The 24,363-nt window shown below is 40.7% G+C and overlaps 2 protein-coding genes across 3 annotated transcripts in view; one reads left to right on the top strand and one right to left on the bottom strand.

The window, feature by feature from the left end:
* Positions 1 to 4,393: 4,393 nt before the first annotated feature.
* On the bottom strand, positions 4,394 to 17,888 carry Prosalpha3 (proteasome alpha3 subunit). Of its 2 annotated transcripts, none has more exons than XM_076204094.1 (5): positions 17,852 to 17,888; positions 14,198 to 14,403; positions 13,717 to 13,883; positions 7,729 to 7,859; positions 4,394 to 4,910 (listed from the first exon to the last, which is right to left on the bottom strand). In XM_076204094.1, exons 1-5 carry the CDS (start codon positions 17,852 to 17,854, stop codon positions 4,620 to 4,622), a joined length of 798 nt encoding a protein of 265 aa, XP_076060209.1. In that variant the 5' UTR covers positions 17,855 to 17,888; the 3' UTR covers positions 4,394 to 4,619. The 2 variants fall into 2 exon arrangements, with proteins under 2 accessions (XP_076060209.1, XP_076060208.1); XM_076204093.1 differs by having other exon boundaries at positions 17,755 to 17,857.
* Positions 17,889 to 18,267: 379 nt separating this feature from the next.
* Positions 18,268 to 24,363, top strand: part of LOC143036569 (uncharacterized) — a 16,633-nt gene continuing 10,537 nt past the window's right edge. Inside the window, exon 1 of the mRNA XM_076204092.1 lies at positions 18,268 to 18,604. Coding sequence (XP_076060207.1) covers positions 18,556 to 18,604 — 49 coding nt within the window. The 5' untranslated portion in view covers positions 18,268 to 18,555. The remainder of the gene's footprint in view (positions 18,605 to 24,363) is intronic.

The following is a 24,363-nucleotide window of genomic DNA, read 5'->3' as shown; positions in this document are numbered from 1 at the left end:
TGTGGATGTGCTGTGTCTTGCGACACTGCTTCTGACCCAGGGCGGTGGGCAGGGTGCAGGGGTGACCCGTCATCCAGGAGGTGCTCAGATGAGAGGAGGGGTGGGAGGGATGTGGAGTGTATTTAGGGATGAAATGGGTGGGAGTGTTTTTATGCCTTTCCCTTTTTGGCTACCTCCCTTGGAAGGGGGAAAAAGCCTTGGTATATGTATGTATGTACCCTTTTCTCTACATTTTTTCTATCTCCTCCATAACTACTTGGCCGATTTTAATGGGGTTTAGATCATTTGAAAGCTGAATAAATTTGCAAACTTTTTTTTTTATTTTTTTTTTATTAGTTGATATATTGTATATTGAAAAAAAATATGACACGTTTAAAAAAAAAAGTTCTTTCTCCTAAACTTAGGGGAAATTCCAAAAACGCCACAATGATTTTTTAGGTATTGCTATAGAGCATTTGTGTTATTTTTTTCAGTGCTCAGTCAATGGATAAGTGAGGAGATACAACTTTTGTAATTGGTCAAAAAACGGTTTTTTATTAATAACTTCATTGTTTTTCAACCAAATGATATAAAAATTGGTGGTGAACATCTCAGTATATGTATATATAACATATTAAAAATTCGCGAAATTCCGATCATAATTGACGAAGTTCGTTTTCGAGCGGGACGGCCCCCTAATGTGTATTTAAGGGAGGGTAGAGTGCCAGAGAACTGGAAGAGTGTTTTTATAGTTCTGCTTTACAAGGGTAAAAGGGACATATACAAGTGTAGCAGTTTCAGAAAGATCAGTTGGAAAGACTTATGGGAGGGTTTTAACTCAGAGGTGAAAGGGGTGTTGAGCAAGAGGGGATTGTGAGAAAGGGAGAAGGTATGAGATAGGGGTGAGTAGAGAATGGCTGTGTATGGATGATACTGTGATGCAAGAGAGGGAGGGGGTGGGAGATGGGGGGGGGGTAGAAAGTGGTTATGTGCGAGTGATATTTTGACACAGCCCAAAGGGATTTCTCCCTGTCTTCTCTTTTTCTACACGAGGGGATGGAGTGGGGAGTTGTTGGCAGTAAGTGAAGCAACCTTACAGTGGATGTGCTGTGTCTAGCTGCATTGCTTCTGACCCAGGGCAGTGGTTGGGATACAGGGATGACCCACTATCCATGAGGAGTTAAGATGAGAGGGAGGAAAGGGTGGTGGATGGGAGCAGAATAGGTCGGAGTGGCCATGTGCCTTTTAACTAGGTTACCTCCTGTGTAAGGTGGAAAAAGCCCTTGGTAAGTGATGATGATGATATGGTTTAACATCACACACTCCCCCCTATTGGGAGGCTAGGACAGTGCCCCTCACAGAGGGCTTTGTAGTGTGGAATTTAATGAACCATGCCCCTGGTTCAACTTCGCTGGTGGCAGGATTTGAACTGCCCTCACCTTGACCTTCACCGCAAGTAACGACGCCCTAACCCGCTCAGCCTGCGAGCTTCCTCCTTGGTAAATATATATATATATATTAAGGTATTGGTTCTGAAGATGCTAAAAACACCAATGTTTACACTTGAGATGATGGCTTCACACCTTGAAAGTACTTGTTTATGTGAAATACACTTTAATGGCTAGGCCCCTAGGAGCCTGTTGTGAACCCTAAATTTGAGAACACTGGTAGTTGTAACCTGCAGTCTAGGCATTGACCAGTCCCAACCTATATGCACACACAATTGGCAAAGGATTGAATGTCCTTGTATGTTATGATTAATGTTGTATTCATCTTCACAAGATTGGGTTGATAAGTAGCCTTGTGAATGACTGCATATACTTCAAAATTATTGTGAATGTCAGACAAACAGTAAATTGCACTCATTTCACCAAGTTTGAAAACTACAGACCTCAGTCAGCTGTGCAATCACCCCTAATTGGAAATAACAGCTATTCTCCTTAACAGAAAAATAATAGAATTATAGATTGGAAGGAAGGCAAGTGTTGTGAAGAGCCTGTTCTAGAGATTATCTGCCCCTTAAGGCCACACTTCCAAGTGGAGGTCAGGGCATGTGGAGTTGTGTGGAACTTCTATTAATAAACATTAGATTCGATACTGGTTCCACTTGTGACTTCTGGGGTTTGTTCTTTCATCATCTTGTGTTACCCTTAAGATGAAACTAAAACCTCACTATTTGATACGTTAATAGTTTCCTTCTATAGCAAACCCTATTGTGGTTTTGAATTGGAGAACCATTACAGGACCGAGTTTGAACCGAGAGCTGCAAATGCAAAACCCATTTATAATTACTGAAAGCAGATATCTGCACTTGAAGCTGGGTCAAAAGAGATTCTAAAACAACTAATAGAGTTTAGGTGGGTATGTGAGAGGATCAATCAATCTGTTGCCCGTTGTCTCTTGCGAGACCCGCAGCCTCCAGGAAACAGACAACAGACAGACTGGGTAGAACTATAGGTCACTCATGGAAGATATATTGTGTTGTTGTCTGGGGACTAATAATGTGGGGCATTGCAGTACAAAGTGTTCTGTGCCTTCTGTGTAGTGATTGCAACTGGGGCAGTTTGAATCTGTGACCAGATGAGAAGGCTGAAAGTAATCCAGGACAAGAGTACAGCAAGGTGATGAGATCTATGAGGGAAGAGGGTGGCAGTGGGTTGTAGGAAAGTCTTGGTGGAGAGAAGCTAGAGGAAGTGAAAAACTTTCAAATATTTTGGGTGACATGTACAGTTCTCGACAAGAAAGTATGGATGGGGCCGCCACCGTTCGTACTTCTTTGTCCAAAATGGGGGTAAATGATATGGACAAGGAAGTGCGAACAGACAAGTTGGCGGAGCTAAGGGTAGGGTTTATGATGCATGCTATCAATCATCCCTCAGTTGCCTCTTAGCCTTCATGGGGAGGCTTTTTGTTCCGTGAATGTTCTGGTGATGCCACCTAGGCGGTCAGTGTTTTTTGCAGAGGTGCTTTCTAGCCTTAATATGGGCAAGAACAAGTATTTATCACAAGAGACAATAACCCAGATCATAGCTTTACATAAATCTGGTCACCAGACAAAGGAAATAATAGAGCAGGTTGGGGTTGGCAAGATGTCTGTGTGCAAGTGGGTTGCCTTTTTTAAGAAGGAAGGTGGCTGTGACACACCCGGTTACAAACCAAGGAAAAAGTACCCCAAAAAGACATCCCCTCGTGCTACTAATGTTATCAAGAGACAGAGCATAATCCACGTGTTACCGCCAGAAAAATAAAAGAAAGTAATCCGGGACTCTTTGGGGAGGTTAGTGTGCGAACAGTTAGCTGCCACATTCATGACCTTGGGTACAGAAGCCACTGCACGATGAAGAAGCCTCTTCTCACTCTTAACCAGAGGTGCCGTAGGGTCGAGTTTTGCAAGAAATATCTTCAGTGGGATGATGACAAGTGGCTGGATATTCTCTGGACCGATGAGTCCACCTTTACTGTGACTGGCAATAGGGGTGGAAACGTGTATCAGCATGCAGGTAGTGACCCTCTTGACCCCCGGTACGTTCAACAAACAGTGAAACACCCTGATTCTCTCATGGTATGGGGAAGTTTTAGTGGAAGAGGACTTGGGAGCCTTGTTGTACTACCGAAAAATGTAAAAGTGAACCAATATGTTTATTATGAACTCTTAAATGACCACCTGGAGGATTCTTTTAATAGCTCAGGTGCTAACATCTTTCAACAAGATCACGCCCCAGCCCACACTGCTTGTAGTGTTACTCAGTGGCTTAAAGACTGTCATATACCTTACATAGCAGACTGGCCAGGCAATAGTCCTGACATAAATCCAATAGAAAACCTGTGGAACCACATTAAACAAGACCTGCAGGGTAAAGATACGAGCTCTGTGCCCAAGCTCGAGGCAGCCATTCGCCAAGCCTGGGCTAGTATAACCCCTGCACATCTTGCCAAGTATGCCACTTCCATTCCAAACCACCTTCATGAGATCATTGCACGTAAAGGCCACCCATCAAAGTATTAGAATTATGAAGTGAGCTTTTGTTTATTGATTTATGATTCATTCATTCTCCTCATCACTCATTCTCGCTAACCATTCGTACTTCCTTGTCGAGCACTGTACATGCATAAAAACCACTCCCACCCATTCCATCCCCTACATACTCCACTACTTTCTACCCTCTTATCTTGGCACCTCCTGGATGATGGGTCATCCCTGCATCTTGTCCACTGCCCTTGGTCAGCAGTACCACAAGACACAGCAAGGTTACATGTAGAAAGGATAATTATACAATAAGGGAAGCAAGTAAATGTCTTGTCTATATACCAGTGATCCACATATCCCTAAAATACCTAAATCCCTCCAAGTCTAATGAATAGCCATTATTTACACCAGATGAGCTATGAGGGAAGGAGAAATCATGACCAGTAATATGGATATATCATTTATTACAAATTAGCAATTGCTTCACTTGAAATGGCAGTTTTAAACAATCCAAAAAGTCTTCATTGAGGGTATTGTTTCCACAGCAGTGCATGTGTACTTGTACTTTGCCCACATGACATGAGGCAGTATGCAAGAGTTCAAAGGACAGGGAAGCCGTAACAAACATAAGTCGCAAAAAACATCAACCACCCGCTGCCGGCCTAAACAATGGTTACTTATCACTGGACTTTCCTGCAGCACCTTGCTGTTTTTCTTGTTTGGCTGCCTCTAGATCAGCTACAATTTTCTCGTGTTCGGTAATCAGTTTAGTCACCTCATCCGCTGGCAAAACGCACAGGGTGGTTTTGTTGTCAGCTCGGACCAAGGTGGCCAACTCCATCTTGTCGGGAGTTAGCTTGGTCAAGTCGAGGGTCTTGCTCATGACCTTCAGGGCAAGAAGAAGTGCTTGGTGGAGGTCAGTTACACCCTCCTTATACTCCTGCTTTAACATGGACACAGCAGCCTGGAAGAAGGTAAACCAAATCAGCAATACAATATAAACCCCAAGACTACCATGGCTTAGGCTCCAAACCCTCTTATTAATCTTAACCTAGAATACAAAGACCCCAATGTAGGCATTATAAAGTGCAAGTAAGTATATGAGGATGCTGGAATCTGTGTACTGATTATACTTATTTTGTAGTTTTGAAGTTATGAAGCAGCCTTGCTGTGGATGTGCTGTGTCTTGCAACACTGCTTCTGACCCAGGGCAGTGGACAGGATGCAAGAATTACCTGTCATCCAGGAGCCAAGATAAGAGGGATGGAGGAGGGTGGAGGGGAATGGAATATGTAGGGAATGGAATGGGTGGGAGTGGTTTCTGTGCCTTTTACTTTTTGGCTAAACCCCCCCGTGTAAGGGGGAAAAAGCCTTTGATATATGTATGTATAAACAGTCTGGGTGAAAGAATGAGTATAACAGCTGTAACTATATATTTCATAATGTGCATATTGTGATGCATCATTGTAAGTCAGGCAGCTAATGTGTGAGTGAATATTTGACTTGTATTGAAGAGGTTAAAAGTTGTTAATTCTATACACTTTCCTACAAATAACATTCATCGATAACTGTTAACCTTCGAACCACAAATACTGTAATGTGCTGCCCCTAAATAAATGTGAAATAAAAAACTATCTACTGCTATCTACTGACCTGAAAAAGGACAAGAAAAACATACATGCATACATATACCATCAGCTTTTTCTCCCTTACAAGGGAGGTAGCCAAAGTCAAAGGCATAAATCCACTCCCACCTATTTCATCCCCACATACTCCACTCCCATTAACCACCCATTCCTCGCTCTTTTCTTGGCTACTTCTGGATGACAGGTCATCTCTGCATCTTCCCTACTACCCTGGGTCAGAAGCAATGTAACAAGACACAGCACATCTACAGCAAGGCTGCTTCATTTAATCGGCAACTACCTCTCTCCATCCCCTCATGCAGAAAAAGAGAAGACAGGGAGAATCCCTCCAGGCTGCATCACAATATCATTCACACATACTCCCTCACCCCCCCCCATACCCCACCCACTCCTTTCCATGCATCACAGCATCATCCAAAAACAACCATTCTCCACTCACACCTATCTTGTCTTCTCCTTTCCTTCCTCAACAGACATTCCCCTCTTTCCCAATGCCCTTTACCCCATCCATCCATCCATCACATTCTTGGTTGCCCCCTCATGTTCACTCCCTCCACCTCTGCCTTTCACATATCTTTTATTAATCTTTCTTCGCTCATTCTTCCAACATGTCCAAACAATCCCGATACTCTTTCATCAACCTTATCTTCCAACTCCCATTCCATCCCTGCTTTCCTCACCTCCTCATTTCTCACTCTATCCAGCCTAGTAACCCCTACCATACTTCTCAGGAATTTCATCTCAAACACATTTAAACTCTTCCTCTCTTATGTTCCATGTTTCTGCCCCATATAGTGATGTCAGTACAATCACCCCTTCATACAATCTCCTCTTAGCATTCATTCCCAAATATCTATTTCTCATTACACTATTTAATTCCCCATGGCATTTACTTGCTTTTCTTAATCTACATCCTACCTTCACCTCCACTCCTCCCTTTCTTGCCACATTTGCACCCAAGTATGTGATATTATCCACTTCCTCCAGTCTCTCTCCCTTAATACTCAGTTCCAATTTGCTGCCATCCTCTCCCTTTGTACATCTCATCAATTTACTTTTACCCACATTTATCTTCAACTTTCTTCTTTTGCACACCTTCCCAAACTCTATCACTAACTTCCTTAATCCTTTTTCTGATCTTGCCACAAGCTCACCAATCATCACCAAACAACAACTGGTTTCTCTCTCATTTTTCTCCATTTTCTTTAACCATCTCCAATCCACAGCCTAGTACCCTTGTGTTTACCCTTTGCACCACCCCATCCATATATAAATTGAACAGCCACGGCGACATAACATATCCCTGGCAAAGTTCCACCTTTACCTGAAACCATTCACTCTCTTCATTTCTAATCTTGCCATAATTAGTTTTAGTACACTGCAAATTCTTGAGAGCATCATTAAGAGAATGATCTGTTTATATACCAATAGGCTTGTTCCCCCTTACAAGGGAGGCAGACTGCCAAGGCACACACCCAGCCATCCACCCCACTCTCATTTGTCACCCCCTGCCTACTGCCCAGGTCAGAAGCAATGTAGCAGGACACAGCACATCCACTGATGGGCCAGCTGCTTGATTTACATAGTGACCCTCCCATTTTGTCCCACACACATTCAAAGCAAGACAGTTCCAATTGTTAAACCAATGCCAGTCAACATCTGTCATCAAAACCATACCAACTCAGAATAGACCTGGCCATAGATTCAAGCTGCCTCAGATGAAACCACCACCACACCAAGGACAGAATACCTAAAACTACAATTCCTCACACTCACAATCCCTAGACAACAATACATTATATCTTCTCTACGTGACTTATGGTCATGCCTGAAGGCTGCAGGGTTTATGTAATAGACATGGGGCAACAGACTGATTGACTGATCCACTCATGCCCATCTCTTCCCCTCTCCCTGCTCTGCTCAACAGACATTCCCCTTTTACCTACGAACCCCTTCTCCCCATTTATCCATCCCACTCTGTCTTCCTCTACAGTTCACTCCACCCACCCTCTTTTTGTAGTCCTTCATTTGAGTACTTGCCCAAAACAAGTTTCACCATATCTTCAAACCAGGAACATAAATCCTTTCAACACCCCAACATTCTACCAATTGTTTAGACTTGAACCAACTACTCACCGCACTGCTGTTGCCAATACAAGTTGCCTTCCAGCCAGAATAGTTGCCTGAGGGGTCACTCTGGTACAGCTGGTAACCATGGCGACGGTCCCAGCCCATGTAGAGAATTGAAACACCGAAGGGCCTCTTACCTGAAAATATATGAATCATGTTGAAAATGCTCAAGATTTACTAATAACTGCCACACTTGTTTATGTAAGTGATGCTACACTTTCATTTACTTTTTTGTTCACCATTACCTGCAAAGGAAGGTGGAGTAACATGGGAGAGGAATCCCTCAGAACATAGAAGACCAAATACAAGCACTAAACACCAAGATAAACAACAAAATACATTCCTTGGGGAGACGGGACTGCTCGGACAGACAGTCTAGGGAACGACAACAACAACAACAAAATACATGACCAAAAACACAAAATTGGCAAACATTTGTCAACACAATCACAAAACAATCATGAGAAAACTGTACAAGATTCAATAGCATTACACATGGCAATAACCACAACAATAGTGAACTTAATTTCCAACAGACAAACACTCGTAAATCATTTTGCACAGACAAGCAATCTCTCCAATCTCTCGGATGACTAATGTATAATTCAATGCAAGAAAGACTTCCCCACAGACACAGACTATACACCCTTCATAGACAGCCAAATGAATCATAATCCATAACCTCAAGCACTCATCTGTGTATGGCCCTGACAACATAAGTAACATCCACCTAAAACACATTGGACTACATGGCATACATACATTCACCAACTTTGCAAACTACGGCTATTCACACAACAATATACCTGACATCTGGAAGCATGAGGAAATCATCACCTTCCCCAAACCCAACAAAGACCCGCCAGTTCCAGCACCACACTTCTCTGCACCCTTCCCTCATAGAATGCCTCATACTACAATTGGTCACATCATATACTCTCCCCTTGCTGAATCACAACACTGTTTTAGACCACTACACTCTACACTCTTCTCATAAATCTCACACACTTTTTGATGGCATCAATTCAGATAAGCCCCAAGACAGAACACTTCACATAACACTAGACATAAATAAATCTTTCAGTGCCATCCTGCCACAATCTCACAAATAAAATATAAAACACAACATGCACAACAATACCAAAAAATTGCTGGCCAATTATATAACAGGTAGATACCTATGTGACATATAATGGTCAATCATCACATAGCAGAAACTTTAAGAACAGAGTACCACAGGTCTCAGTTCTATTCCCCACGCTCTTTAATCAATACATGCATGATTTACCCACACCTGACACCTCAGAAACACAAATATCTTTTTACGCAGATGACATAACAATTACATGCACACATTGTGATGCAGACAAAGCTGTAGAAAACTACAACCATACCCCAACACACTCAACATCTGGTTCGCTACAAATAGACTTAAAATAGCCTCAACCAAATCTACAGCCATGTTTCTCACCAATTGGACACAATACAAATACACACCATGCCTCTATATCAACAACTCTCATACCATACACAGACACCCAGATTCTTGGTGTTACATATAGTACATCCATGTCATTCAAACAGCACATCACAAATATAGGGACTAAATGCACACCTAGACTTAATGCACTTAAATCAATTGGATAAAACAAAGAAACTATTACTACACTATACAAACAATGCATATACTCAGTGTTGAATTATGCAAGCCCTGCATGGGCCAAGTCTCACTAAGACACATCACAACACCTTACAGACCATACAAAATCAAACCCTAAAGACAATTACAGGCTGTACAAATACAACACCTACAGACCATTTACACCATGAAACGAAGTCCTCAAAGTCACCTTGATATGAGAGGCACACAAACACTTGCCACACCCTCCACAAACACAGCACACCCACTACACTACATTGCAGAACACCCAAACATGCCAAGAAACATCAAAACAACACCAATATATTACACACAAATATCCTCTTCTCTTCATAATCACCAGACACCAGCCTCCACAAGATTATCCATAATTATATCACTCACCGCTCCAACAAACTAAAAGACAGTACATTGCTGCATGCCAGGCCCCTTATATCCCTCCCTCTGAATCCTCTCTCCCCCCAAAAGGACAGAGTCCACCTGACCAGACTGCAGTGTGGCCACCATTCAGCTCTTCTAAGCTACCAAAGACACTGGATGACTGCAACACAGATACCTGTCCAGGATGCAGCACTTCACCCCAAACTATACAACACATTATAGAAGACTGCATTGTACACAATCATGCAGTCCAACAACACAATATACATTCCTTAGGGAGACAGGACTGCTCAGCCAGTCTAGGGAACATCAACATGGGAGAGGAACATCCTCACCCATTTCACTCAAAACTTAAACCATATGAAAATTGTAAATAATGGAGGAAAAAATAATAATAACATATAAATAATACATACATATACCAATGGCTTTTTACCCCCTTACAAGGGAGGTAGCCAAAGTCAATAAATCCACTCCCACCACCCCTTCCTCCCTCCCTTAAATAATAATAACAATAAATATATAAAATAATAATAATGTCTAAAAGGATAGATTCTGGAGGAAGAGGACAGTTTTAGATATTTGGGGTCACATGTGGCAGTAAAGGGAGGAGTGGTGGTGAAGTAAATAGCAGACTGAGAGAAGCAAAGAAATGTACCACGAGAATTAGGCATTTGGGAATGAATGCAAAGAGGAAACTATATGAAGGGGTGATTATTATGCTGATGGTACTGTATGGGGATGACACGAAATTTGCAAGGCAGAGAAGAAAAGTTTAAATGTGTTTGAGATGAAATGTCTGAAGTATGGTAGGGGTTAAAAGGTTAAAGTGAGAAATGTGGAGGAGAGAAGGGGTGGAAAAGGAGATGGGAGATAGGGCTGATGAAAGAATATTGGGATGGTTTGGACACACAGAAAGAATGAGTGAAGACTAGTAAAAGAGGTGTGGAAGGCAGAAGTGGAAGGAGTGAACACAAGGGAATGACCATAGATGAGATGGATGGATGGATAGGATGAAAGGGGAGGTGTTGAACATGAGGGGAAAGTCTGTTGAGCAAGGAAGGAAGAAGGCAGGAGGTAGGGGTGAGTGAAAAATGGCTGCATGTAGATGATACTACAATGCCAATTAAGTGAAGCAGCCTTGCTGTGGATGTCTTGTGCTTTGCTGCATTGCTTCTGACTCGGCAGTGGGCACGATACAAGGAAGAATCGTCATCCATGAGGAGCCAAGATGAGAGGGAGGGGTGGGGATGAAATGGGTGGGAGTGGAATTATGTCTTTTGAATTTGGCTACCTCCCTGGTAAGGGGGAAAGAGCCCTTGGTATATGTATATTTTTATTATTATTTTTTAATTGAAGGGAAAAAAAAAAAAAAAAAAAACATACATACAGTAGCCGCGAAAAGTTTGGGCGCAAAATTATAGGCGCCCCAACTTTCCCCTAAACTCAAAACATGCGAAAAATACAACTTTCCACCCAAACTTTTCGCTATTTTTCAATGCTAGCGTTTGTACCCGTATTTAGCCGAGACAATACACACTATTTGGCAACTCTGTTTAGGCGCACTCGATGTCACATGGAGTCACTTTCTAAACATCTCTCACGGAGAGTAGTCTTTTTTTTGCGGTGGTCTCTGTATTTGTGCCTTGATATCTCCGTAATGGGAAGTGGTAAAGAGCTGGAAAGAGACACAGTTGTTACAATCATAACCCTCTATAAGGAGGGTTATAAGTGTAAAGATATTGCTACTCGTGTGGGAATTGGAGTGCGTCAAGTGCAAAAGTGGACCAAGAAATTTCGAGACGAAGGAAGTGACATCATTCGTACTCCAAAGCATCGCTCTGGTCGGCCAAGGAAGATATCAAATCGTACTTCTACGGTTCTAACTGACTCCTACGGTTATTAGGAGGCAGTTAGAACCGTAGAAGTACGATTTGATATCTTCCTTGGCCGACCAGAGCGATGCTTTGGAGTACGAATGATGTCACTTCCTTCGTCTCGAAATTTCTTGGTCCACTTTTGCACTTGACGCACTCCAATTCCCACACGAGTAGCAATATCTTTACACTTATAACCCTCCTTATAGAGGGTTATGATTGTAACAACTGTGTCTCTTTCCAGCTCTTTACCACTTCCCATTACGGAGATATCAAGGCACAAAAACAGAGACCACCGCAAAAAAAAGACTACTCTCCGTGAGAGATGTTTAGAAAGTGACTCCATGTGACATCGAGTGCGCCTAAACAGAGTTGCCAAATAGTGTGTATTGTCTCGGCTAAATACGGGTACAAACACTAGCATTGAAAAATAGCGAAAAGTTTGGGTGGAAAGTTGTATTTTTCGCATGTTTTGAGTTTAGGGGAAAGTTGGGGCGCCTATAATTTTGCGCCCAAACTTTTCGCGGCCACTGTATACCAAGGCTTTCCCCCCCTTACAAGGGAGGTCGCCAAAAAGGAAAAGGCATAACATCATTTCCACCCATTCCATCCCTGAATACACTCCACACCCCTCCACCCTTCCTCTTATCTTAGCACCTCCTGGATGACGGGTCATCCCTACACCTTGTCCACTGCCCTGGGTCAGAAGCAGTGTCGCAAGACACAGCACATCCACAGCAAGGCCGCTTCATTAAATCAGCGACCCCCCCTCTCCGTCTCCCCATTGCATAAAAGGAGAAGATGGGGAGAAATCCCTTCGGGCTGCATCAAATTTTGCTCACACATACTACCTCACCCCCCATCCCCCCTGCCCATTCCACCTCATGCAATCACAAGCAGTGTCGCAAGACACAGCACATCCACAGCAAGGTCGCTTCATTAAATCGGCGACCCCCCCTCTCCGTCCCCCCATTGCATAAAAGGAGAAGACGGGGAGAAATCCCTTCGGGCTGCGTCAAATTTTGCTCACACATACTACCTCATCCCCCATCCCCCCCTGCCATTCCACCTCATGCAATCACAACATCATCCATATACAACCATTCTCCATTCATCCCTGTCTTCTGTCCTCTCCCGTCCTTCCTCAACAGACATTCCCCTCTTCCCCAAAGCCCCCTTCACCCCATCCATCCACCTCATCCTAGGACGTCCCCTCATGTTCACTCCCTCCACATCTGCCTTCCATACCTCTTTTACTAGTCTTTCTTCACTCATTCTTTCCATGTGTCCAAACCATCCTAATATTCTTTCATCAACCCTATCTCCCAGTTCTCTTTCCACCCCTGTTCTCCTCCTCACCTCCTCATTTCTCACTCTATCTAGCCTAGTAACCCCCATCATACTTCTCAGACACCTCATCTCAAACACATTCAAACTCCTTCTCTCTTCTTCTCTAATGTTCCATGTTTCTGCCCCATACAGTGCTGTTGGCACAATCACTCCTTCATACAGTCTCCTCTTAGCATCCATTCCCAAATGTCTATTCCTCATTACACTCTTTAATCCACCAAGGCATTTACTCACTTCTCTCAATCTACATTCTACCTCCACCTTTTCCTGTCACATTTGCACCCAAGTATCTAAAACTATCCACTTCCTCCAGTCGCTCTCCCTTAATGCTCACTTCCAGTTTACTGCCACTTTCACCCCTTGTACATCTCATCACCTTACTTTTACCCACATTTATCTTTAGCTTTCTTCTATCACATACTATCCCAAACTCTGCCACCAACTTCCTCAATCTCTCCTCCGATCCTGCCACAAGCGCAGTGTCGTCCGCAAACAACAGCTGGCTCACCTCCCACTTTTCTCCATTATCTTTAACCATCTCCAATCCCTGACCCACTACCCTTGCATTTACCTCTCGCACCACCCAAAATAAATTAAATAAATAAATAAAATACTAATAATAAATCCAATTCCAAATGTTCCTATAAATACTAAAGGTATCTCGAAAGGATTCCTTCAAAACCTGTGCAATATTCTTCTTCTGGAAAATAACTCGTAACCACTAACCTCCATATTGTGTGTAGGCCTGTTTGACATCACATAAACGCATAACAAGCTGCTCGCATGGGATAGGTTCACCAAACTGAAGCGTGTGACGTTGAGCAATGAACCGCAGCTCGTTGGTCAACACGTTAGCATCTGAGGTGATTCCTGCTACACTGCATGCCATATCACTGGAGGGAAAATATATTTGTCAAAATATGCAAAACAGGTGATTATTAACTTAAATGGACAGAACCGTAGCAGTCGTCTCACCGGAAAACTCCTCGAATGTATAAAAATCTTAAAGGTAGTGTTATGAAATAAGTTTATAAATTATTTTTCAATAAATCAATTTAAAGCCACTGATCTCTCCTGCACACATGAATTATAAATTTTGTCTTGATAATGTTTTTTTGTCTGCTAATATGCAAGAATACCAATTAATTTAAGTTTATAAAATATAATGATTCTTATGACACTTTACCAATTACTTGAAAGAACTTACTCATCAATCTTGTAGATCTTTTCTGAGAGGAATACATCATCCAGGAGTTTATTGGTGTTACGTCGTTCTGCAGCAAGGACAATGCCGTCGGTGGCCAGAATACCTAAGCACGTGCCAGCATGTCCAATGGCCTCCATGGCATACTCCACCTGGTACAGTCGCCCCTCTGGCGAGAAGATTGTCGTCTTGGAATCATAACGACGAGCCTGAAATAATGGTAATGTTGATTTCTTTATTTTATATTTGGATGTAATGATGCTATCTAATTTCTACATCATCACATGACTCCACTGGCATCTTAGTACAGTAAGTAGAGTAAAATTCTCAGATATCCTCCTCATCTCCACCCTCCACACAGAAATAAGTGGTACATTTATTTTGGGGTACAACTATTCTTCCTACTCCAAATGTAAAGCTGAAGATGTGGGATTTAATACCAGAAAAAAAGTACTAATCCTTGACAGGTTAGAAGTGGGGACTCCAATAGAAAAATGCACACTTTTTTTTTTTTTTTTTTTTTTGCATCACCTCAAGTTTCACCAAATGGAAAAACTGTGTCCCTACAGTGGCCAGGAACAGTTCTTGGAACCTCCCATATATCTCTCTGGGAAGAAACTTTTGATTGCTGTCTGTATTGTGTTTATGTTTCTGTCACCAACTGAGAGTTGTAGGCAAAGGAGAGTAGTCGTTGCCTATCAACTTTCTTTACACGAAAGCGTAAGAAATAGAGTTCAAGCTGATAAGAGATATTGGGCTCAGTCAAAAAAAATAAGTGCCAGTTCTTTAGGAATGTACCTCTTAATGGAGGTGAAAGGGTTGATGGATTTTGAAAATGGACAGCTTTACTGTTCATCTTGAAGGACCACCAACTGCCTGTCAGGTTCCATGACATAAGCTCACAAGACAAAAGCTATCATCCTAAATGGGAAAAAATGAAAAAACTCAAGTGGTTTCATTTGGACATTTCCCATTTGAATGCTCCACTTTTTCAGTGGCACAAAATGGATGCTTTCTATTTGGACACTCTTCAAAAAATCATGCTAAGACAAATATCATTAATAAGGATTTACCATCATTACAATTTTGTATCTTTACTAATGTTACCATGATGAGATGGTGACTGAATATGACCCAAAATGTCTCATTCTCGTATTTGTATACTATGAATAGGTGCAAGGGCATCTGCAGGAATTTTTATAGGGGAGGGCGTCAAAATTAAAGATATACAAATATGGTTACTGGTGTAGGGATAATCAATATACTCATTTCAAATTGGTCGTAATTCTGAACTACCTCTCAGATCAACTGAATACTGAAGCAACAGTTTTTGATCTATGATAACAAGAAAAGCTATTTTCAATGTGGCTTGTCTTTTGGTAAAAAAAAGAAAGTCAGCTAATAGGTAACTCACCAATTATACTAAGTTAGGCAACAATTTTTTAGAAATGCACACCTATGTGATATTGCAACAAAATTTAATATTAATTTTGTAAATTATGATATATCAACATAATATAAATCTTTCTTGCCAGAAATCAATAGCAAAAAAAGTTGCAAAAATGATAAAACAAACAAACATAGCCATTTCGACTGCTTGAGACGCCATCTGTTTTGGTTGATGGAGATGTCAAAGAAATTAAAGTATGATAAATTCATTTATTTTTAACCTAACCTAACCTGCATTTAGTAATGCAGTACCTACTATTCTAAAGGTCATCAGGGTCATCATCTTTGAGCTCTGAATCTATCAAAACAAAGACGGCATCTAAAGGAGTCAATGTGACTTTGTTAGTTTTTGTATAGCTTTTAGCAATGTTTTCTGTTATTGATTTCTGCCTAGAAAAATATATATTATGTTAATGTATTATAATCTGCAGTATAATTTTTTTTTTTTGCAAATTATAATACATTAACATAACATATATTTTTCTAGGCAGAAATCAATAACAGAAAACATTTCCTAATGCTATATCACACAAGTGTGCACTTCTAAAAAAAAAAAATACCAGTTAAGCTTAGGCTTTGACTGGCTACCTCCCTTATTGGGGGGGAAAGAAAGCATTGGTAAATAGATAAATAGGGTTAGGTTAGAACAAATTAAGAAGAATATTGTTTCTAAAGAAAATCCCTCCCACGAGCACAACCCACACTCACACATATGCGTTCATCCAATTGAACCCCTTCGGTACAATGATGCCCACATAGGTGTCATGAGGTGCAAGTAGGTACATGAGGATGCCAGCATTGTCCTCTAGAATATATATATTTTTCTGCAGTTGTACATGAGTTACCCCCAGATTCTGTGAACTGGTTTGATCATGTTTTGTGAATTTATTAGGATATTTCCTGTTATTACCCCACTAATTTTTTTTATTTTCCTGTTGTCTTTGATTAAGTTGATCTTAGGTGAGGTTAGGATAGATTAGGTTAACCTAACCCAAGATAAAAAAAATCAAAGACAACAGAAAAAAAAAAAAATTAGTGGTGGGGCAACAACAGGAAAGTTCTGTTTATTATTACTCAGAGTAAAAGAGAATGAGTATTAGAGCAGCTACTTTATATTTTATAATGCGAGTAATGTGATGAATCGTATGTTTGGCAGCCAATGCTGTGTGCAAGAATTTGTGTTGTACTGAAGTGGTAAATAGGAACATAAAATAGGTCTTGCCAGAGATGGAAGTTACTCCAACTGAAATCATCACACTGAATACACTGAGCTTCTTATCTGACATTACCCTAACCTAGCTTTACATGGACAACACAACCTTTTTTTATCATGCGACTTGTGAGCCTATCTGGCAGCTGTTGCCATTTACCTGGGAGCTATAGGTCCCCTCCAAGACACTTTGGGCATTAGATCGATTAGTTAAAGAATTATAAATCTAAAAATAACACAAAATAAGGTGTTAACACCAAGTGGCAAGTTTGATGATTATCATTATGGTTTCTTCAGCAGACACCGAGAATAACATTGTTATAGTTACAGTAGTGTCACACTACTATAACAATGTTATTCTCACCACTTCTGGGTTCTATCAACCAATAAAATTTTATTCTGATACAGCCAAACGGTTCAATAAAAGAAAGCTTTTGTCCAGGACACGGTGGACAACATGTCATCATCATCATGTATTTCTTATCAGATTAGGATCATTAGAATTACCAAACAGCGAAAATCACAGGTTGGAAACAACTAAGACTTAGTTCATAAAATAATGCTTGTGTCAGACGAATTATGACAGAGAATGGATGAAAGAACAAATTAAATTGAATTAATATCCCTTTACTGGAATGAAAACCAACATTAACAAGTACAAAGTTTCCCTTGGAAGATATTACCAATAAGATATTCTCTTCCTATATACAAACTAGACGTGTAGAGCACATTCAGTTTACTATAGTGTGAAGGGTGACGGACTTTGCTTGATAAATGTCATGAACATTGGCTGCTAGACTAGCCCACCGGTATCCTAACGTTACTAAGAACACAAAAATCTCTATTCGCGAAAGTATAATTCGTTTTATCTAATTAATTTAGTTGTTCTTTATATACTGACCATTTCCTTCGCAATCAAAGCCTCTGAAGTGCCTTCTTTCACTAGTTAGTCACAATAATTAGGGAATAGACATTACTCAGCGTTTGTGTACACTTACCATTTTGGTGAAGAATGACAAGCGAAAAGCGCAGGAAAAGGACCTGAAATATAAAAGTATATATATTATTATTATTTTTTTTTAGAATACAAAGCCTTATTATAAATCCTAATTATATGGGAAATATCGGTATAGCTGAAATTTTAATATTTCTTTCTGATACAAAATTGAAATTATACATATGTTTATTTTCGAATGAAAAAATCCACTAATACTTCATTCAGTTGATTTGATGTGTTAATTAAAAGTAATAAAAGTAAGCGGCAACTATTTATATCGAAACATTGTGTAGAATGGATAATCAATAGCGGTCGCCTAAGAACAACAAAGATATCTTTGTCGATAAGCTCTCTTCTCTCATAACTATTGTTATTAATATTTCTCTCATATATTCAATATATAATATTAATAACAGAAATAGATAATTCAATCTGTTATGATGAAAAAATGAAATAGTGTAATTTTAGTGTATAATGTTAATCTTCTAAGGCGTCTTTGCTCTTGTTATACAATTCCCCTTGATGCTGCTCACCGCTCAGACGAGGTTGTACGTGGAACCACAATGGAACAGACAGGAAGGAATAGCACCATAGGATGTAAAAACACACCTTAACGTGACACCATGATAGTTAAGAAAGAAAATAAGACTGAGAGAATATCAAGTGTGTTCACAGACACCGAAGATAAAGGGCACAGATCCGAGAATGATTAAAAAACGAGAGTTGATTTTGCCAACTTTCGTGCTCCTAACAGGTAGGTGGTAGGCATAGGAGTGATTTAACGACTGTTTCGTCAATTATGATGAATGTCTCCGGTTTTACGAAGTTAATATAAATTTGTAATTGATCAGTGTGCACCACAAAACCGTAAATAGTGCAGGGTTTAAATGTAGAAAGGATGAGTTAACAAGATGACGTACAGACGCGACGGGACAGCATCTGTGAGTGCACAGAAAAGGAGAAAGATTATTTTGTACTAAGTTTGCCAGATGTTATATCAAATACATTGTTAATTGACCGGGAATGTGCTGTCGTCTTCCCATATTTTGTGACACATGAGAACAAAGACTGACATTTAGTCAATACACAGTTTCACGTCGTCTGGATTGCGTGGGTGGATGTCCATCTGCGTCATTGTAATACATGCATGTATGGGTGGAAGCATTGTGATGTTTATGTATGTTTTCACATCTCCCTTTCTGTTTAAAAATCTTTCACACACACACAAGCAAACACACACACGGGTGACGAGCATAGATCCCTTCCCGTATAATACAACTAGGTAAACACACACACACACACACACACACACACACACACACACACACACACACACACACACACACACACACACACACACACACACACACACACACACAGATCTGGAAAAACAGCTTTCCCCAGAGAGTGGTGGATGTATGAAACATACTAGATGAAACAATAGTGTGTGCAAAAACAACACAAAAAATTAAGAGGAAATTAGATATGGCGAGATACAGGAATATATATATGTATATGTATATACACATTTTTATATATGTATATATATATATATTTATATATATACATATATATATAGTATATATATTTATATATATATATATATTTTTTTTTTTTTTTTTTTTTTTTTTTTTTTTGTGGGGTGTGTGGGCTGAACTATGTGGAAAGCGAGCGATAACGAACGAAGCGACCGGAATCATCTGGGGGGATTTGAAATGTGAACAATTTTAGAAGCATTTTGAAGCTATTTGCAAAGGTATATTGAGGAAATGGTCAATAAATTAGATTGCAATGGTAAAAAACTTTATACACACGCACATACACAGCTCTTCCTGAAAAGTAGAATACAAATATGGCAAAAAAAAAATAGAATAAAGAAATATAAACAAAAACTGTTATGAAAGTGTTAACCGCATTTTATATATTTCATATAATGTAACATTGGTGATGATAATTCAAACAAACATCAACTTTTTTTTTTTTTTTAAACACCTTGATGACACTATCTATTTTAACTTCAATTAGATATATATTAAAAGGAGGGTCGGTTTAAAAAAAAATCGAGCAAATAGTTCTCTGACAATGGGACACCACGAGCGTATCTCCCCTTCCCGTAAGATATAATTAGGTAAATACTAGGTAAATACACACTGACACACATACACACACGATGAAGATGGACAATAAGAGTCAGGACCCAACTAACGTTGCTTCTTGTATACACTTAGGTAAACACACACACGCACACACACACACACACACATACACACGTGCGTGCATGTACCTTCTCACTACATAAATGAGATGAAAAATAAATGCAGAATGCCTGATCCGTTCTAGACTGGTATATGCAGCAGTGATATGGTCTTCATATAAAGTGAAGAATATAAACAAGAGAATACAGAGAACAGTGGCCAAATTAGCTACTAGCTTTGCAGATAAAGTATACTTAGAGACTAGAGGTAACCTGCTAGTTAACATTGAAGGAAAGAAGAGAAAGAAGTGACAAGATAATAGTGTTCAGGTCACTAAAAGTAGTTAAAACTAACACACATACGCACACACACACACACACACACACACACACACACACACACACACACACACACACACACACACAGTTTAGATAAAATGAGATATGAAGACGGGACACTACGAGCATAGCTCCCTTCCCGTAAAATACAACTAGGTACAACTAAGTAAATACACACACACAGGGCTGAAATAATTTCAGTATCGCTGCGCTGCGAATCGTTACTCCAACTCGTGGGCGGGGAGTTGGGTGTGTGCGTGTAAGATCACAGCATAACCCATAGATCAGTCATATATGAGCTCTGAGCTCTCTTTCGGGAGGGAAATAGCTGTCGATCATGAGTCCAACACATGATCCAAGACCATGGTGAATCACACACACAAACACCAGAGAGGAATCTCTTGGCTATTAGAAGATGGGAAGGTTTATGAAAAGGTGTGATTATAGCCTGAAATAATGAACAATCATTCCCAATAAATTTTTATTGAAGATTTGTATTTATTTGTTTTACTTGTTAATTTTATTTATCTATCTATATATTTATTTAATTATACAGCTTGGTTATCTACTTTACTTATCTATTTTCATATATTTGTTTATTTGATTTTGTAGAGGAGAAAAATGTAAATAGTAATATCAGTTCGAGTAGAATGTAGAAGAAAGTACATACATTGTTAGAGAGATTCCTGAACCTGATGGAATCTCAAATTAAATACTCAAGGAATACAAAACACAACTTGCTGAAAAATTCACATCTTAATTAAAGAAGGGATAGTGCCACAGGACTGGAAAAGAGCGAACGTAGTACCAACTCATAAAGGAGGAAGTAAAAAAGAAATACCTAAACTATATACAAGTATCTCCGACGACAGCAAGTTTTTGTGGGGAAATTGAAAATAATATGATAAAATAAGAATATGAATAATCAAATCAATAATTAGGTGAAGAGATAAGTATTTTGACGGATAACCAATTTGCTGTTGGTATTTGAGGGTTATCTCAAACATACTAGGCTTTTACCCAAGAGCAGTTGATTTCCCACAAGGAGGATTTGGTGGAATGTGTGTCTTTAGATCTAAGAAAAGGCGTTTGACAAGAAACTTCAAATTCGACTCACAGGAAAGTGGGGTCTTCCAGGAGAATTCTGAGTGGATAAAGGATTTCATGAAAGACTGGTACACGACAATAAAAGTAGAGGATATATTGCCAAGAGGGAGTATAGTGACGAGCGAAGTCCCACAAGGATCAGTTCTAGCACTTGGGGTGTTAATCAAGAGGAATGGTGCAACAAGCTATATTAGTAAGTTTACAGACGATGCAAAGATCATGAGTACATATATACATACATACATACATGCATACATACATACATACATACATACATACATACATACATACATACATACATATACCAAAGGCTCCTTCCCCCTTACAAGGGAGGAAGCCCCCCCCCCAAAAAAAAGGCATAACAACCATTCCCACCCATTCCATCACCACATACTCCACTCCCATCCACCCACTTCCCGCCCTCTTATCTTGGCTCCTCCTGGATGACTGGTCATCCCTGCCTCTCGCCCACTGCCCTGGGTTAGAAGCAGTGTCGCAAGATCATGTGTAGAATAAAGAAATGAGGGAGGTTGTAAGTTGTGACAAAGTTTTGAAAATATACTTGGAAATGCCCGGAACCAAATGTGGTGGAAAATGAACTTGGACGTCAGCTAAGGGTGATTGTAATTAAGTAAAAAATCAAAGAAATCTTTAGTGAAACTATTCGGTGGCCAATGAATCTGTAACAAAAGTTTAAAGAACTGAAGAATCTGGTAGTCTTGGTGTCGGAGAGACTAAAAAAAAAAAAGTGTTCTGGTCTCGTATTCGCTTAATTGTGTGTTCGAATCCCGCACTTCCGATTCCCAGTAGTGACTGTTACCTACTCCAACAGTCCCCAAAGCGCATAGGGTAAAGGTGACGGTTTCGGCTGCAGCTACTCAGCGCCTCCTGGCGTAGGCTCTTAGCTCTCTTCTTAACGACATAAACGAGATGATGAAAAAGGAAACAAAGCATGTCCGATCCGACCTAGACTGAAATATGCAGCAATGGTACGCTCTTCGCACAAGGTGAAGGATATAAACAAAATCGAGAGAATACAAAGAGTAGCGACCAAAATAGTTCCCAGCCTTGCAGATACAACTTACAAAGAGAGGATAAAAGCACTGGCTTTGCCATCATTGACAGAGAGAGGTGACATGACAGTAGTGTTGAAGTTATTGGAAGGAACAGATAAAACTGACAAAGAAAACCTCTTGTTTTTATGTGAAAGAACATCGCGAGTTGATGGGAAAAATGGAGGAAGATCACTTGTCTGAAGATTGACAAAAAACACAGTTTTCTCTATTGATGCATCCACTCCTAGAGTAGCTTAGAAAATAGTATAGCTCAATCAAAAGGCACAAGCTAATTCAAAACTAGGCAAGATAATTGAAGAAAAAGAGACAGAAATCCACGGCCATATCATCTTTCATGTATATCATAATTGAGTAAACGCGCGCGCGAGCGCACGCACACACGCACGCACACACACACACACACACACACACACGCACACACACACACACACACACACACACACACACACACGCACGCACACACACACACTCACTCATGGGCGGGGATTTGGGTGTGTGTGTGCGTGTAAGGTCACAATATTACCCACAGATCGGTCATACAAGCTCTCAGCTCTCATCCGGGAGGTTAATAACTGTCGATCACAAGTCCAACACGTGATCCAAGACCACGGTGAATCACACATACACACACAAACACCTTTATTGTATTTCTAATTGGGGAAAATAGTAATTTACACTTGTACAGGAATTTCCTGTATCTACCTATACCTAAATGGCATGGACCACCTTTGCCATTGCTAAATCGGTCTAATTCTTTTAACCATTCCCCTTACCAGAGTAAAAGGATTAAAAAGGATTACAAAGGCGGAGCATGCCGACAGGAGACCTTTTGGTCCATATCTAGGTCGGATGCGTAAAAAAAAATCATCCGGCGTGAGATGGAACGAAATTGTTGGGTGTGTCGTCACCACTTAATCCCTTTGCTTCGATAACACATTCCCCAGACTTTGTTCTGGTCAGCCCAAGACGATCTTATTCATCTGAGGGTGGTGCGCGGACTCAACCAAGACCCCAGTTAGCCACAAACCCGACCCAGGGTTGAATAAAACCCATTTGGAATGGGCTAGAACCCCAAAAAGTCCCTAGAAAGCATCTAGAAAGTGCGGTGCTGAAGTGAAGATGTGGAAACTATTGTTTTGCTATTTGTGATGCCATGCAGGCCGAGGCCGGGAGAGGCTTTCCTCCCCCTCTCTCTCCCTCTCCCCCTCTTCCCCCTCTCCCCCCTCCCCCTCCCCCCATCCTGTGTACGCAACGGCAGCCCCCGTAGAAGAACAGGTCGTCCTTTTCTTTCTCCTCCTCCTCCTCCTCCTCCTGCTCCTCCTTCTCGCCCTCCTGCTCCTCCTCCTCGCCCTCCTCCTCCTCCTCGCCCTCCTCCTCCTCCTCGCCCTCCTCCTCCTCCTCCTCCTTCTCTTTCTCTTCCTCTTCTTCCTCCTCCGCAGCTGCTGTCACAGGCTCAGTTTCCATCAGGCCTTGAAACCAAACGTGAGCCAAAGGTCGTTCTTGTCACGTGTACTCTACGTATATCACGTTCACGTGCGGCCACGCTACACGCACTGAACCTCAACGTGCTCTCCCACGTTACATCACGTCATCTGAGATAGGTATGGCCTGCATATGGGTTAAGAGCAAAGGGTGATATAGGCAAGGTCATCATATTAAGACAGGAGGGCAGAACTTGTAGTAATGGATATAAATTGGACATTTTTTTGGTTTAAGAAGGAAATAGGCAAGAATTAGTTTGCCAACAGAGTGGTTAACAAATGGAATATATTTAGTAACCTTTTAGTGAGCGCTTGG

This window comes from Oratosquilla oratoria, chromosome 20 (assembly GCF_046742065.1).
Source record: "Oratosquilla oratoria isolate Oo_2021 chromosome 20, ASM4674206v1, whole genome shotgun sequence".
Taxonomy (NCBI): Eukaryota; Metazoa; Arthropoda; class Malacostraca; order Stomatopoda; family Squillidae; genus Oratosquilla; species Oratosquilla oratoria.
This window is presented reverse-complemented; position numbering and strand designations above follow the sequence as displayed.